General features: G+C 40.8%; 1 protein-coding gene across 1 annotated transcript; it reads right to left on the minus strand.

The window, feature by feature from the left end:
* Positions 16,557-18,036, minus strand: LOC107608138 (protein MIZU-KUSSEI 1). The gene has a single exon (XM_016310021.2). The coding sequence runs from the start codon at positions 17,435-17,437 to the stop codon at positions 16,733-16,735; it is 705 nt and encodes a 234-aa protein (XP_016165507.1). The 5' UTR covers positions 17,438-18,036; the 3' UTR covers positions 16,557-16,732.

Raw genomic sequence — 18,113 nt, forward strand, 5'->3', positions numbered from 1 at the left:
TGATCTGCAGTCAAATGCTCTACCACTGAACTATGGACCCTTGAGATGAACCTCTCCATCTCTCATGACTCTGGGGTAGAAGCAACTGCCTTCCTTTTCCTCTTTCTAGAGGTTTCTCCTGCCTTGGTGCCATAAATGGTTATGGAAAAACAAAAAGCCACACTTTTTTTCGATACCAAACTTAAAAGATTTTCTCGTCCTCGAGCAAAAGAAGATAGAAGGGAGTAGAAGAAGAAGTGGAGGAGATGGAGGTGTGTGAATTGGTGGGTTTGGAAGGGAATGGTTTGAATTTGAATGGTGAGGTAGGTGGGGATCCTGGGGGAGAGAGAATGAGTTGAGGTTGGTGGGGATCCTGTAGGGTCTACAGATCCTGAGGGTCAAGGACTTCTCATCCCTGCTCTATTTAGGCGTGCAAAACGCCCTTAGAGTGCAATTCTGGCGTTAAACGCTAGGTTGCAGCCTGTTTCTGACATTTAACGCCAACTTGGTGCTCTGTTCTGGCGTTAAACGCCAGCTTGTTACTTCTTTCTGGCGTTAAACGCCATCTTGTTGCTTCTTTCTGGCGTTAAACGCCAGCTTGTTTCTTCTTTCTGGCGTTAAAATGCCAGTAAGTCTGTCCTCCAGGGTGTGCTATTTTTGATGTTGTTTTTGATTCTGCTTTAATTCTGCAGCTGTTTTTATGACTCCACATGATCATCAACCTAAAGAAAACATAAAATAATAATGGAAAATGAAATGAAAAAGTAATTAACATAGATAAATAAGATTGGGTTGCCTCCCAATAAGCGCTTCTTTATTGTCAATAGCTTGACTTTACTGTCAATATATTGGGACACTCCTACTACTAGTTCTATCCGGGATAGGTGATCAGCTACTTGATTCTTTGTCCCTTTTCTGTCTCTTATTTCTATATCAAACTCTTGCAGAAGCAACACCCATCTTATGAGTCTGGGTTTTGAATCCTGCTTTGTGAGGAGATATTTTAGAGCAGCATGGTCAGTGTACACAATCACTTTTGATCCTACTAAGTAAGATCTGAACTTGTCAATGGCATAAACCACTGCAAGCAATTCCTTTTCTGTGGTTGTGTAATTTTTCTGCACATCATTTAAAACACAGCTAGCATAGTAAATGACGTGCAGAAGCTTGTCATGCCTCTGTCCCAATACTGCACCAATAGCATGGTCACTGGCATCACACATTAATTCGAATGGTAATGTCCAGTCTGGTACAGAAATGACAGGTGCTGTGACCAACTTAGCTTTCAGAGTCTCAAACGCCTGCAGACACTCTGTGTCAAAGACAAATGGCGTGTCAGTAGCTAGCAGATTGCTCAGAGGTTTTACAATTTTTGAAAAATCCTTTATAAACCTCCTATAGAATCCTGCATGCCCCAGAAAGCTTCTGATTGCCTTAACATTGACAGGTAGTGGTAATTTTTCAATTACCTCTACCTTAGCTTGATCCACCTCTATTCCCTTGTTCAAAATTTTGTGCCCAAGGACAATTCCTTCAGTCACTATAAAGTGACATTTCTCCTAATTTAAAACTAGGTTAGTCTCTTGGCACCTTTTTAGAACAAGTGCTAGATGGTCAAGACAGAAGCCGAATGAGTCTCCAAATACTGAGAAGTCATCCATGAAGACTTCCAGAAATTTCTCTATCATGTCAGAGAAAATAGATAGCATGCACCTCTGAAAGGTTGCAGGTGCATTACACAGACCAAATGGCATCCTCCTGCAGGCAAATACTCCAGATGGACATGTGAATGCTGTTTTTTCTTGGTCCTGAGGATCTACTGCAATTTAGTTGTAACCTGAATAGCCATCCAAAAAATAGTAGTATTCATGACCTGTTAGTCTCTCTAGCATCTGGTCTATGAATGGTAAAGGAAAATGATCCTTTCTGGTAGCTGTATTGAGCCTTCTGTAGTCAATACACATATGCCACCCTGTAACTGTTCTTGTAGGAACCAGTTCATTCTTTTCATTATGAACCACTGTCATGCCTCTCTTCTTGGGGACAACGTGGACAGGGCTCACCCAGGGGCTATCAGAAATAGGATAAATAATCCCAGCCTCTAGTAACTTAGTGACCTCTTTCTGCACCACCTCCTTCATGGCTGGATTTAGCCGCCTCTGTGGTTGAACCATTGGCTTAGCATCATCCTCCAATAGGATCTTGTGCATGCATCTTGCTGGGCTAATGCCCTTAAGATCACTTATGGACCACCCAAGAGCTGTCTTGTGTGTCCTCAGCACCTGAATTAGTGCTTTCTCTTCCTGTGGATTTAAAGTAGAGCTTATGATCACCGAAAAAGTGTCACCTTCTCCCAGAAATACATATTTCAAGGATGGTGGTAGTGGTTTGAGCTCGAGTTTAGGAGACTTATCCTCTTTCTGAGGAATTTTCAAAGGTTCTTTTATTTCCTCTGGTTCCTCCAGATCAGGCTGAACATCTTTAAAGATGTCCTCTAGCTCTGATTCGAGATTCTCAATCATATTGATCTCTTCCACCACGGAGTCAATAATATCAACGCTCATGCAGTCATTTGATGTGTCTGGATGTTGCATAGCTTTGACAACATTTAACTTGAACTCATCCTCATTGACTCTCAGGGTCACTTCCCCTTTTTGGACATCAATGAGAGTTCGTTCAGTTGTTAGGAAGGGTCTTCCTAGAATGAGAGTTGCACTCTTGTGCTCCTCTATTTCCAGTACTACAAAGTCACTGGGAAAGGCAAATGGCCCAATCTTGACAATCATGTCCTCAATTATGCCTGATGGATATTTAATGGAGCCATCAGCAAGTTGAAGACATATCCGGGTTGGTTTGACCTCTTCAGTCAAGCCAAGCTTTCTGATAGTGGATGCATGGATTATATTGATACTTGTCCCAAGGTTACATAGAGCTGTCTTGGTACAAGTACCCTCTAATGTGCACGGTATCATAAAGCTTCCTGGATCTTTAAGCTTTTCTGGTAAGCTTTTCAGAATGACTACACTGCATTCTTCAGTAAGAAAAACTTGTTGTCAATGGCTACCATCTATCCTCTCAGTGAAAATGGTCCAAATACGCTGTCACCGCACGGCTAATCATCTGTCGGTTCTCACTCATGTTGGAATAGAATCCATTGATTCTTTTGCGTCTGTCACTATGCCCAACACTCGCGAGTTTGAAGCTCGTCACAGTCATCCCTTCCCAGATCCTACTCGGAATACCACAGACAAAGTTTAGACTTTTCGGATCTCAGGAATGGCCGCCAATAATTCTAGCCTATACCACGAAGACTCTGATCGTGAACCAGGAGGCTAAGAGATACACACTCAAGCTAGTGCAGATAGAATGGAGGTGGTTGTCAGGTACGTGTTCATAAGTGAGAATGATGATGAGCATCACAGATCATCACATTCATCAGGATGAAGTGCGAGTGAATATCTTAGAATAAAGACAAGCGTGATTGAATGAAAAACAGTAGTAATTGCATTAATTCATCGAAACACAGCAGAGCTCCTCACCCCCAACCATGGGGTTTAGAGACTCATGCCATCAGAAATACAATATGAAACATGTAAAATGTCATAAGGTACATAGTAAGTCTCTAAAAGTTGTTTTTATACTAAACTAGTAGCTAGGGTTACAGAAAATAAGTAACTAAGTGCAGATAGTGCAGAAATCCACTTCCAGAGCCCACTTGGTGTGTGCTTGAGCTGAGCATTGAGCTTTACACGTGTAGAGGCTTCTCTTGGAGTTAAACACCAGGTTACAGCCTGTTTGTGGCATTTAACTCTGGTTTGTAACCTGTTTCTAGCGTTTAACTTCAGAATAGGGTAGGAAGTTGGCGTTTGAACGCCAGTTTGCGTCATCAAAACTTGGGCAAAGTATGGACTATTATATATTTCTGGAAAGCCCTAGATGTCTACTTTCCAAAGCAATTGAGAGCGCACCAATTGGGTTTCTGTAGCTCCAGAAAATCTATTTCGAGTGCAGGGAGGTCAGAATCCAACAGCATCTGCAGTCCTTTTTCAACCTCTAAATCAGATTTTTGCTCAGGTCCCTCAATTTCAGCCAAAAAATATCTGAAATCACAGAAAAACACACAAACTCATAGTGAAGTCCAGAAATATGATTTTTTCATAAAACTAATAAAATTATACTAAAAATTAACTAAAACATACTAAAAAACTATGTAAAAATAATACCAAAAAGCGTATAAATTATCCGCTCATCACATTGACAACTCCATCTGGCCCATTCAGAATCTCGAGGTCAGGCTCAGGATCAAGAGGGACCACCTCGGCAGAAGGAACTGCAGTAGTAGAACCTGAGGAAGCCTTAGGTGGTGGCACAAGAGGAGGACCCTCATTATCATCGTCTGGGACAGGCACAATCTTGCCGTCCTCCACCACATTATCCATGTTGAATAAAGAGAGGTCAACATTGGAAGCAAGAACCCGAACCTGTGCCTTCAGATTTTCATACATGATGGTCATACTGCTCACCATATGTCCTTGAAGCTCGTCATAATCATCATGGGCAGATTGAAGCCTCTCCTTAATTTCCAACAGCTCACCATAGGTCTGAGTATAGCTCTCCTTATACTTTTTTAGCAGTCTCCTCCAAAAAGGCCTTGGTAGCATGGACAGGGGACTCCCGAACAACCCGAGATAAGGCCGCGCTGAGATGGCCATTCGAATACTATTGCTGGATATAAAATCAAGATGATGCAGGATGGAGACATCGTCCAAAGGAACTTTACCATGACGAGCGATCAACTCTGTGGCAAAAGCCACATCATCAAACTCTTTATCTTCCAGATTATAAGGGCCGACAGTTCTCGGCTTCGTGGGAGGAGGGCCGGCTGAAGTAGGAGAAGAGGAAGCGCCAGAGGTCAAAAAAGGGGAATCAGTAGGAACTGTTCGGACTCTAGGAGTCGGGATGACTTTCCTCGGTTCCTGAGGATTGGATGCCAGCTTTTTTAGAGGCAATTGAGAAGAGCTCTCCCCTGACGTCTTCTTGGACAAGTTCTGAGCAGCCACTGCCTTCTTGGCTTTGTGAAACATCTTCATGGAATCTGAAGAAGACACCATCTCTGAAAAGAAGCCAGCAAAATAGTCACACGGTAGATAATGACAAAATCATAATTAATAAAAGAAAACTAATATGAAAGATAAGATCAGACACTACCTAGCTCAGAACGGAGAAGAGTGGGATCCCCTAAGAATTTTTTAGTATCTAGATGAGGAGGCTCCCCCCAATGCTCTTCTAAAACACCCACAAAAGCCTGTTCTACTTCATCCAAACTCTCCCAAGGATACTTGAGGACTATAGGGTCTTTTTGCCACCATAATGGAAAGGTCGGCTCATCGTTCTCATCTAGAAAGAAAGGTCGAGCACCATCAACAGCTCGGACTTTGAAATAAAAGTTCTTAAAATCACGAAAGGAGTCGTCGAACACTGAAAACACTTTCTTCCCCTGGGTAGCACGGAACGAGATCTAAGAAGTCTTCTTCTTGGCCACCCAAGGTTTGGTCAACACAAACAGGTAAAGAAAAAGGGGACAAGGAAGGTCGGACGCCCAGCTCCTGACACAGCAGCTGGAAGATCTTCATGAAAGCCCAAGAATTCGAGTGAAGTTGCAACGGAGAAACATTACAGTTCCCCAAGAGTTCGGTCTCAAATTCGGTAAAAGGAAGGGAAATACCTAACTGGGTAAAAAAGTAGTCATAGGAATAGAAAAAAGGGCGCTCTGCCTGACATAAGGGAGGGAAACTAACTCTCTCCTCAGGATCAGGTGATACCAGCTCATAATTCTTCTCATCATCCCTACTACTACAGATACTATGAAATTTCCTAAGCTTCTCACAGTATTCTGGGTCGGCTACAATAACACACATCAGGACTATAGAATCTAACCAATCGGCCATACCATCAGGGACCTTTGTGGACATCTCGACAATATTCTTATGAGAAGACATATAGCAACTACACCTACAGTAAGAAAATATAAATGGTCACTACCAAACAACTCGGACAGCAACAGAAAAGGAAGAAACAACTAACAAGCAACAAGTATGGCAGCAAAAGGCACCCCAGGATTCACACAAAGCAAAGAAATCAACACCAAAAGCCTAGGGGCACCCTTTGGAGGCAACAATACAGAACACAAAAAAAGGAATGTCGCAAAAACCAAAACCCTAGACTTCTCAAACAAAGTAAACATCGGGAGGTAGTGACAGAAACCTAAGCACCTACATTTCCCAAGCAAATAGAAATAAAAAGATCGCAACTTTGAAGAAACAAAGGAAAACAAAAAATCACTAGAAAGTCTCAACCTTTTTCAAAAAGAAGCTTAGCAAAGATAAAAACTTTGCACAAAAAGAAAACATGCATGAGTAAAGCACAACAGAGGACGATAAATAAAACATGTAAAACAAAAAGGCGTGAAGTGAAAGCACCAACATGCAGTAGAAGTCAAACGAGCAAGTAGCAAGCCACGAACAATCTCCACTAAGAGATGAAAAGTCCGAAAATCCAAGAAAGCTACAATCTTGGAGTGCTGGGGCAATCAGAAGATGAACGAAAGGAAGCTTCTTTGCACTGAGCAAACGAAACAGATGAAAGCAAGAAACTGAAAGCAAAAGTCTAAACCCTTTCAATTTCAAATTAAGCGAGGGAATGGAATGGCAAAAAAGAATTAAAAGCCTAATATGCATTAAAAAGTGCGTGCAAATTCCCAAGGAGGTAACCCCCTCGAGGAACAAATGCAGCAATAAAGGAGCGAAGGCAAAAAACGCTCCGTATTTAAAAAACAATGCAAAACTAGCGAACGAAGGAGTAGAACGGATAAAGATGCTTGAGCACGACTTCCCCAAAAGAGATCGAGGCTCAAAAAGCACGATCTCATGGAAAATGTCTGAGCTTAAGCAGGGGCACTGTTCATACCCTGGACTGAGCTGTTAGGTCTGAGTTGGACGAAGACGAAGCGACCGATCTCTTTGGGACTTGATCTGCTGCCGACCTCTTCAGAAAGAGCTTGGATGAATTACCACGAAGGCTCGAAACGGCCCAAGAAAGAAGATTCACCGCCTACTAAAAGGCGGCTGTCGAAAAGATAGGTGATCTCACCCTCAAAAAGATAAGATAAGATAACAAACTTATCTCGATGAAGGTCACTCCACACTACTATAAATACATTGGAGCACCCAGGTATAACTCATACTCTAATTTTACTAAAATCCTGCCTAAAGCCCATGCTGATTTAAGCATCGGAGTCTCTTGTAGGTACCACCCCCCTCCGGTGAACAAGGACCCGCAGTATCTCCTGCGTCAACAAGTCGGATGCGGCAGCACTGTCCAGATCTAAAGATATCATCCGAGATTGACCTCCCTGTTTCAGGTAACCCTCAAAACAGAAACAATTTGAATGGACCCTAGAATGCGAGCAGGCCTTTTAGGACTGCAAAGCATTCATGAGACAACCTCCCATACTTACTCGACTTGTAGGAGGGGAAGAGCTCGTGCTATACTTGGCTGTAGCATGCTGAGCCATAGCTTCAGCCCTAATCTGAGAAGATTAAAAGGGGCAGCAACCTATCTACTTTGTAAGCAAAGCCTTACATGGGGCAGAGTTAAACTATAAAAAGATAGAAAAGTTTACTTATGCCCTTATCCTCACCTCTCGAAGACTCCAACCTTATTTCTAGGCTCATACCATCAAACTCTGCACCAATCAACTAATGAAATATATTTTACAAAAGAAAGAGCTGGCAGGATGGATGCTACAATGGGCCGTGGAACTGTCTGAGTTCAACCTAAGGTATGGAGTTCAGACAGTAATTAAATCACAATATCTTGCTGACTTTGTCGTTGAGTACACCGAAAGTCAAGGAGATCCAACTACGTTGAGTCTATATGTAGATGAGTCATCCAACAAAGCCGAAAGTGGAGCGGGTGTCATTCTAGAAAGTGACCAAGGAATTCGGATAGAATTCTCACTAAGGTTTGAGGTCCCTGCTTCTAACAATCAAGAAGAGTTTGAGACCTTACTTGCTGGCTTGAAGCTGACTAAAGAAGTGGGGGTTGCAAAGGTTGACAATATTGAGTGATTCGCAAGTAGTAACTTCACAGATTAACGACACCTATCAAGCCAAAGATCCTACTATGAAGAAATACTTGGATGAAGCCCGAGAACAATTGACACATTTTTTAGAAGGAGAAGTCTGACATATAGCCTGGGAATCCAATGGCCGAGCTGATGCCCTCTCTAAGCTAGCCAGCACCAAGCCCAGGGGGAAACAATAGAAGCCTTATTCAGGAGACTCTACAAGCACCTTTAATATCAAAAGGAGTCAATTCGGAAGTAATGACAATATCTAATCAAAATTTAGGATAGATGACCCCCATAGTCAACTATCCTAAATTTGACATCCTTCCAGAGGATGAAAAAAAGGCCCGAAGGCTCGTAAAAGAAGCACAAAATTACACATTGGTCCATAATGTCCTATATAAAAGAGGGATCTCAACACCCCCTCTTGAAGTGCGTCCCAACTTCCAATACAAAGGAAATCTTGGAAGACGTACACAATGGCATATGTAGAAATCACTTGGGAGCTCGTTCACTAGCCAAAAAGGTGATCCGAGCTGGCTTCTTCTGGCCAAACTTACAAAGGAAAGCGGCCGAATTCGTTAAGAAGTGCCCACCTTGTCAGAACCATGCCAATTTTCATGTTGCGCCTCCTGAAGAACTTATCAGCATTACCTCACCATGGTCATTTGCAAAATGGGGTATCAATCTGCTCAGACCATTTCCTCAAGCACTAGGACAAGTGAAATACTTCATAGTAGGGATCGATTACTTCACCAAATAGATCGAAGCAGAGTCGTTAGCAACTATCACCGCCTGGAGAAGTCGAAAATTCTTGTATAAGAACATTTTCACAAAGTTTGGAGTTCTCTACTCCATCACCACGGACAATGGAACTCAATTTATAGACTCAACCTTCAGGAACCTGGTGGCCAACCTAAAGATAAAACATCAGTTCACATCGGTAGAGGACCCCAGGCCAATGGACAGGCTGAAACTGCCAACAAAGTCATATTGGCCAAGTTAAAGCGCTGATTATAAGATGCGAAAGGGATTTGGGATGACAAACTCCCTCAAGTCTTGTGGGCATATCGGACCACCCCACATTCCACAACAGGAGAGTCACCCTTCGGACTTGCTTATGGAATGGAAGCCATGATCCCCATAGAAATAGCTGAAGAATCACCTAGAGTCATATTTTACAATGAAATAACTAACATCCAAGCACAAAGAAAAGGGCTCGATCTTCTCCCAGAAGTCCGAGAAAAAGCTCGGATTAGGGAGGAAGCCCTAAAACAGATCAAAAGGAGCTTCGCCACTAATGACCTCATCTTGATTCAAAATGACATCAGAGTATAGAAATCAGGAGAAGGAAAGCTGGCTACTAATTGGAAGGGACCTTACAAAATGGTTGAGGTCTTAGGCAAAGGTTACTACAAAGTGTCCAACTTCCAAGGGCAGAAACTCCTGAGGTCTTGGCACGCATGTAACCTAAGAAGGTATTATAGCTAGATAGCGAACCTTGTGCATTAGTGTACTCTTTTTCCCCGACTTTAGGGTTTTTAACGAGGCACCAGCATAAGGGCTAGGGGTACTCAAGCCTCTAGTACGTAGGTTTATGTAAAAGAGTTTCTTGACTATTAATGAATATTCCCACTTCTTTCTTCAAAGGTTTTCTATTAAAAGCACATTAATTTAAGCTTGAAAAATCGCAAAAATTATTGCTCGACCTAAAATGGTCGGCAAGATGAAGCAATGAGATACAAATTAGTGTAAAAAGTTACATAAATAACTCGTAGAAAATGACCTCAATTGTAGGTTGGGTAAAAAATAAGCTGTAGAAGTAACTTAATAAAGACTGACTACTCGAAGTCGGCACTAGGAAAGAAAATTCATAAACGAATTTATTACTTAACAAAGTTGCTAAGATTCAAAATCAAACAAACTACACTCAACCTAAAGAACCTAGCTTTATTCTTTTAAAAAAGCAGGAGGGTTCTTTGAAGCATAAGAAAGTAACTTGGATACTACTTCAGAAAGTTGTGGAAAAAGTAACCATAGAAAAAATAAAGTGTTCAAGGCCACTAACTATTACAAAAATAAAGTATCATAAGACCCACAAGTCGGGTCATTCCAAATACCCCAAACCAAACTAAAGGGAATTTTAAGAAGTCTCTCCAACAAGCGGATTGAGCTATTCACTAGTCTCAACATCTTTCCCTCTAATAGGAAGAGTCAGGGGGGAGCATGGAAACCGGCACAGCCGGCATAGCATCAGAAGGTGAAGAAGATGTCTCCACATTAACGACCTTGGGTTGGACCTCGGAAGATATAGGAGCTTGACCTACCTAGGGAGCAAAAATCTTCGGGTTAAGAGGAGGCTCTTCATCTTCTTCCTCAGGAGCAGGCATGATCTTTTCGTCAACAACAATGTTGTCCATGCTCAACAAGGAGAGATCTAAGTCAGGGGCAAGGACTTGAACTTGAGCCTTTAAATTTTTAAACATCTCATTCATCCCCTCGATCACATATTCCTGGAGGTCGGCATGCTCTTTCTGGGAAATTTTCAACTCCTCCCGGAGTTCAATCAGCTCCCCATAAGTCCGAGTATAACTCTCTTCGGCTCTCTTTTTAACCCCTCAGCCATTAACGGCGTAGCCTCAGCCTTTACCGCCCGAGAACAAGCTTTTTCCAAGTCGGATTTCAGTTTGGCGTTCTCCTCCTCTTGCTCCACCTTCAAATCCTTCATCCTTTCCACTTCAGCTTGGGAGGAGTCAAGGAAAGCCTGAGTGGCATGGATAGAAGTTTTCCTCAGTTCCTTAGCTAAAGTAGTGCACACCTCCACCATCTGAATGCCATTACGGGCCATGTAGCTGAGATGATTCTGAATACCCACGTCATCCATGGCTATTTCGCTATGGGGCAAAATATTCTTCTTCCTCTAGGCAAACCCGTCAAAGTCCTTATCGTTGATGCTTGGCCCCCCAGCCATTTTTTATTTTTTGGGAGGAGGTCCTGAAGGCGATGTTGAAGACGGGGTACCCGAACTCTCCAAAGTCGGGTCGGAAGGAATTAGGCGAACAGAGGGGGGTGGCAATGAGGTTCTTCTGAGTAGTAGGACCAGAGTCCATTTTCTTTGGAGAAGGACGGGAGGATGCACCCCCGGGAGGTCTTGGAAGCCACGGTCTCTGAAAAAAAACACAAAATACATCAAAACAACAAAAATACAAAATGAGAAGTCATAAAAGCCAAGAGGTCGGGAAACTACCTAGCTCGGACCGGAGTTGACCGGGGTCCCCTAAGTACCTTTTTGTGTCCAAGTGAGGAACTCGGCCCCAACACTCTGCAACACGTTCACGAAACACTTTTCAACCTCATCTAGGTTATCTACAATATATTTGGCTACTACAGGTTCTTCTTGCCAATATAGGAGAAAGGCAGGCTTATCATTCTCATCTAAAAAGAAAGGTCGGGCACCCTCCATAGCTTGAATTTTAAGGAAATAATTTTTGAAGTCATGAAAGAATTCGTCAAAAATGGAGAAGACTTTCCTACCCTGGACGGCGCGGAAAGAAAACCAAGAAGCCTTCCCTTTTAATGTCTCGGGTTTGGTCAAAACAAACAAGTAAAAGAAAAGCTTACTGAAAGGTCGGACATCGAGTTTCTGACATAAAAGTTGGATAATTTTTAAGAAATCCCAGGAGTTTGGGTGAAGCTAGGAAAGGGGAACGTTGCAAGCCCAAAAGATGTTTGTCTCAAAGTCGGTAAAAGGGAGAGAAATGCCTAACTTGGTGAAAAAATAATCATAGGCATAAAAAAGGGCACTCTGACTCGCTCAAAGGGGGAAAGAAAATTCTCTCTTCAAGATTGGGCACCACTAACTCGTAATTTCTCTCATCATCTCTATTCTCACATATTTTATGATGCCTATGGAATGCATCACAGTATTTCCTATCAACTACTACAACACAAGAAAGGACGGTGATATCTACCCAAGTTAAAAGGCTAGGGAGAACTTTGGTCGACATGTTAAGGACAACAGAACGCGATATAAAGGCTAAACCTATAAATAAAAATGATGAGATCGTTACTAAAAGAGCTCGGACATCGTCAAAAGAAGCCGGAAAAATTCCTGCAAAACCAAAAAAGGCAACTTTCAAAAATCTTCTACACACAATGCACATTAAAATGGTGTCCCTACTATACTATTAGGGGTGGCACCATTGTATAGTAACGACACGATTAGGAGCAATACCAACACAATGAACAAAACGGTTTTTAGAAACGTAAGCAAGAAACTAATCAACAGCAAAAGCATTTCAGAAAGAGGCTTTCTTACAAAGATAAGTAGAAGAAAAGTTTCGAAGAAGCAACAAAGAAACACTAAAAACCAAGCATCAATAACAAAACATCCACTATCAACACTACTATAACAGTTTCGTGAAGACCAAACGCAAGGACATCAGAAAGAAAGGCACCAACCTTGATGAAAAAGGAAAAAGGGCATGTCAAACAACAATACCACGAACGATTCTCTTCGTCAAAGAAGCTCTCTCAAGAAAAACAAGACAAGGAAAATCTTGAGGAAAGGGAGTCACAAAGTAAATAGTGGAAGAAAAAGAAACAACTTTTTCGCAATAACAAAGAGAAAGGGAAAGGTTCTTTGCAAACAATGGAAAGCTTTTAGAAAATATAAAAAAGGAGGGGAAGAAGAGAAGAAGCATTTTCAAAGAGACAAAGGGAATAATGACTCCTTAACTCCTCTTTAAAACATGCACGGATCCCAAGAAAAACTGTCGCACAATATTTGCCCATCATTAAAAGAAGCAATGTTTAAACTTTTGAAATCACGTTGGGAATCTGACCTTCAGGAAGCAGAATACCCGACGACAAAAACAAAGGGCCACAAATTGCTTGAGTGCGACCTCTTGAAAGCTCGAGACTATTCATACCATGGCCCAACAAGTAAAGCCAGGCCTAATAACGAGGAAAGGTCCGCCAAAAGAGGCAGCCTCTACAATATAGCCGACCTCTTTAAAGAGGTTGGACACCATGAAGGAGCCTAGTTCTACCTGCCTAAATAGGTAACTGCCTCCGTAGATTTCTCTCGCTATCTCTATCTCACTTAAAAGATAGGTCCCAACAAACTTCCAAGATAAAAGAGAATGGTTAGCCATCAATAAAGATGGAACTACCATAACAAAGGTGGTTATCGACTCTACTATAAATACATTGACACCCCTTAGGTATAATTTACGTTCTAGTCTACTGAAAACCTGCCTAAAACGCTTACTAACTTAAGCATCGGAGTCTCTTGCAGGTACCACCCCACCTCCTCACGAGGAACTCAGACAGATGGTACCTCGACATCAACAAGTTGGACACTGCCATACAAAAGGATCTGGCCTCACGTTTAGGCCCAAACCAGCGTTTCAGGTAACCCTCAGAACAGATAGCAAAATAGAATTGTGTGGATTGGGGGCGAAAGTGTACGCCTCTATTGGAGGGAGAAGTTGTAGAATGTTGAACTTGAAAGTGTGTGTTTGGATTGTCATTTGTCAAACTAGAGTTTGAATGAAAGTGATTTTATAGAATTGATTTTGGATAGAAGTAAGTTTGTATCAACATGATTTATGTTTGACATCTCTATACCAAAATTGATTTTGATAAAATAAATATTATTTGGATAATATTAGTTAAAATCACTTTTAGATAGATAATTACTAAAAAAGACATGACATTAAATTATAATGTTATTTTTTATGCATGTTTAATTTTTTTATATTTTTTTTTGATATTTTTTATATAATATATTTTTAGTATTTTTAGTACTCTTTTTTTAGTATGCTATAATTTTTTTTTATTATTATTATTTACAGTTAATTTTTTGTTTAATTTACTTTACCTAACAGAATCAATAATCATATTATAAAAAAATAATAACAAACATAATACACAAAAATCACAATTATAAAAGTGTATAATATCAAACAAACAGTTGAAAAAAAAGATAATAATATAATACATAAAAATCACAATTATAAAAATGTATAATATCAAACAAAAAGTTAATAAAAAATAAAAATAGAAAAATAATGAGAATTTCATAAATAATACAATAATATGTATAAAGGATAAAGTTGGTAAAAAAATAAATGTTAAGTGTCAATGGCTAAAAGCCGTTAGTGACACACAGAAGCTAAAAGTTGTTACTCTTTGTAAACGTGGTTTCAAGTGCAAAATCACTTCTGCGTTTATAAAGAGAAAAATTAGGCAAACCAAAAATTGAAACTTTCAAGAAACTGAAACGTGCTTTTTCCTTCCAACACAACGTATTTGCCAAACATTCCCAAAGTTGTTGAAGGGTTTCACGAAATCACAGTCTGAATTAGAGGTAGCTGCTAGCTGCGGTAGGTGTGGTTTTTTTTGGACTGAGTATGGGTCGGACAAGCCCGACCCAACCCCCAGAACACATCTAATCCTTCCCTGTTCTCTCTATGATTCTCCATGCTCCAACTCTCCTACAATGAAATTCAAAATAACTCTCCCTCACCTAATCTCTCAAGTCTCTACTACCTATCGAAGATGGCAAAGGCTGAAAACAGGAGATGCCCTCTTCAGGAAAGGATGGCTCTCGCCCGCTATGCTGTACTCCCCCTAACTAACGATGAACTCTGATTGAAAGGTTACAACGAAAAAACATGAATTTGCCAACATCCTACTTCTTCCATTGCGGAGTTGTATCAGGGGTTAGCGGCGTCGCTCGCATTCCATAAAGACGTCGGTAGATTGTTGTAGCCCCTTCCGGACTTGAGTGGAGAAACCCTGAATCAGATGGGCACTGAGGCTCTGAAGCAGACGAATCAGTGACAAGAAGAATGCTGGCCAGAGACAGACGAATCTCAACGACGCACCAATTTCTATTTTAGTTCGACTCGAACCAACCAACACGAGAATTCCATACACCTCAAACTCCTCCATATGGCTCTGCAAATTTGCTCCTCTGGCTTGTTGATTTTCCATAATTAGTTGATTAATGATACCAGAGACAATCTTTTGTTGGAGACAATCTTAATTCTGCCACCAAATCCCCGACAGATGGGTGAGCCCCGGTCACTGGCTTTCACGGTCTTCATGTTGTCTCTCCCTGCGACTCTGCTGTTGATGTATACTGCCTGCCACTCCTGCATGTCAATTCTTGATCCTGATCTTGCATTGGTCCTTCCTTATCTCCACGATAACCTCTAGAGGAGGGCTGATGCTCCAGTTCCTATTCAATCGTCCCATCGCCTCCAATAAAGCAAGATAAGTGTAGGTTTTTTTTTTTGTCTTATACAACACACACCAACTCACACACCCACCTCTACTATTACTCTATTAGCATGATTCTAAATCTCCATGAGGATTTGAACTCAATGCAGCTCCAAGTGAGGTAAACAAAGTTTCCATCTGACCCAAGCCTCGGTTGCAAGATAGGTGTAGGTTTGACTGAGAGATTATGAGAGCAAGACGGGTTCTACTTTGTTAGAGATTGTCTGTAATGCTCTTCCTTCTCTTTGTCCGTTTGTGTTTGGGTTGGGACCGCCTGTCCCTAATCACGACCCAAAAAAAAGTTTGCCCCATTTCTATTAATTAATCTATCAAACATTTCTTTTATAGGAATGGGCCTAATTACTGTGATATATATCTAATAAAGTATGTTATATATTATTTTATGTAATTAATTCATTAGTCCACTTAAATAAGTGTCACAGTTCAAATTTTGTATACGTAACAATTTATTGACTAACAACAAACTTTTAAATGGAATTTCAATCTACGACATATTAGTTTTTGACCTGTCGGAAAAAATACCATAGAAACAATTTTTTTTCTAGTGATTTAATTTGTTACAAAAATTTATGTTACTTTTTAGGAAATGAATTTGTTTTACCTAAAAAAGAAATGATTTCGATTACAATAATGATCACTTGGCATCATTGAAGCACCCCATGATTTTCATTAGAATTTTCTAGCTGTATATAGAATTGCTTAGTTGGAGAGAGAGTATTGGTTTGATGTGATTTTCACCCGCTTATCCGTAGCACCAGCAAGTCAGCAACAGCAATACTAATTGTGGAAACGGTGCGTCAGTTTCTTGTACCCTCAGATTGCAGGATACACAAAAGAATACATCAAATACCTACCTTTGTCCCCATGATTAATGTGCGCTGTTGAGTTGTACGACAATGACGTATGTTTACTGTTTACTATATGTACCCTAGCTTCTTCTTCTTTCTTCAGAACTTTGGGGAAGGAGAGCCAGAGACGGCTATTTTGAATAACTTATCTGTTACTTAATGTTTGTAAATATCTAATTACATGATTGGGCCAGATCGATAATTCTTTTATACTATAAGTGTAACACAGCCGTTAAAGTCTTTTAGGGTAATCTCAAAGATAACATCTATCTAGAGTCTTCATGGAGTCATAACAAAACATACACAAAAATACATATAGTGAAAGGAGACGAAATAATTCGCAGAGGAAGACAGGGAGTGCATAGTGAAAGCAATAAGAAGTAACATATATAGAGTAGGGAAATTGATACATACATACAAGTTATTATTATATTATAAGGAAATTAATTAATAATAATAAGTATGATTAGTGAGCTCTAACAAAGAAGATACTAAACTCAGGTCCTTGAGCACCATCTGGATTAATCATATACAAAGCTTCAGAATCCTTAGAACCAACGACTCTCTCAAAGCGGGCTCTCATATAAGTCATTTCACCATCCAAACTATTATCCTTGTCATTGTTATTAGAGGAAGGAAGCACCCCTGCACCCATGGAAACTCCTCGAAGATGCTGCATAACATGCAACTCATCATCGCTGAGCTGCTTCCTCCTGATAGAGTACCCTACTTTCCTTCCATTGCAGTACACCGCCCACACAAACTCTTCCAGAAGCTTCTTCTTGTTGGTCTTGGTCTCGCTCTCCAGCGCGATGCGAACTATGTCCGAAGCCATCTCCTTGTTGAGAGCGCTCGTGAGCATGGGAAGCTCGATCAAGAACATGGGCATTTGCCGCGTGTCCTCTTGTATTGCAAGGCTCACCCTCCCTTTCCGGTAACCGAAAATTGTCCCCGTTGTTGCGCTGTCCTTTAGCATAGGCTTACGGGGTCTTCCCAACAGTGCCACCATTTTGCAACCTGACGTCAGCATCGGGAAGAGCTTGAACATCTTTAAGAGCCCCCCGGTGGAGAATTTGTTCCGCTTCTCCGCCGCGCCCGTCGTGTGGCGGAGAAGGGATGCTAGTGCTGGGTTTTCCATTGGGTAACATGGGCTTGAATGCACCGATGGCATTATCGCATATTATTATTGTTAATAAGCAATTGAGAACTTATTAAGAGAAGGGGAGAATGAAGAATGGAGAATGGTGATGGGGTATTACAGCTAAGAGTATGGGGGATACATATAAAGAAAGAAAGCTAAAACTTAACTATTGGTATTGGGCTGTTGGGTCTACCTAGCTACCTATTATGCTTATTAAGATGGGGAAAAAGGAGACTTAGCAAGTTAGTTGGTCATTAGATTGGGTTGTCATTGGAATCTTTGTAGTGCGATTTGGGAAGTGTAAGTGAGATAGAGATAGAGATCCTTTCAAATTGCTTCAGTGATTTGAAAACAATTAAAAAAGAACTGAGATTAAAGCTTGATGTGACCAAGTTTGTGAAATAGATAGGGGATTGAATGAATGAAATGTGATAAGATAAGGGCATGCTGGACCACAGGCTGTGGGGTTATTCAGGAAGAAAATTAAAGCAAAAATATCGAATGAAAAAGGTTAAAAAGAATGGAGGAAAGGATTGTGGTAATGTTGGATAGATATGGCATGTGCCTCTCTGATCATTACATTAGAGTATCAACATCACATGCTTTATGCCTTTTTTCTTTCTTTCTTTTTAATTTATTTTTTTCCAAACCCCATCTCTCAAACCTTCACTTATATTATTGAGATGATGAAGCTTCATTCTTTGAT

The sequence above is a fragment of the Arachis ipaensis genome, chromosome B07 (assembly GCF_000816755.2).
Source record: "Arachis ipaensis cultivar K30076 chromosome B07, Araip1.1, whole genome shotgun sequence".
NCBI lineage: Eukaryota > Viridiplantae > Streptophyta > Magnoliopsida > Fabales > Fabaceae > Arachis > Arachis ipaensis.

What these genes read in the sequence shown, in the direction of transcription:
- LOC107608138 (XM_016310021.2), bottom strand. Translation starts at nt 17,437, where the DNA reads ATGCCATCGGTGCATTCAAGCCCATGTTACCCAATGGAAAACCCAGCA.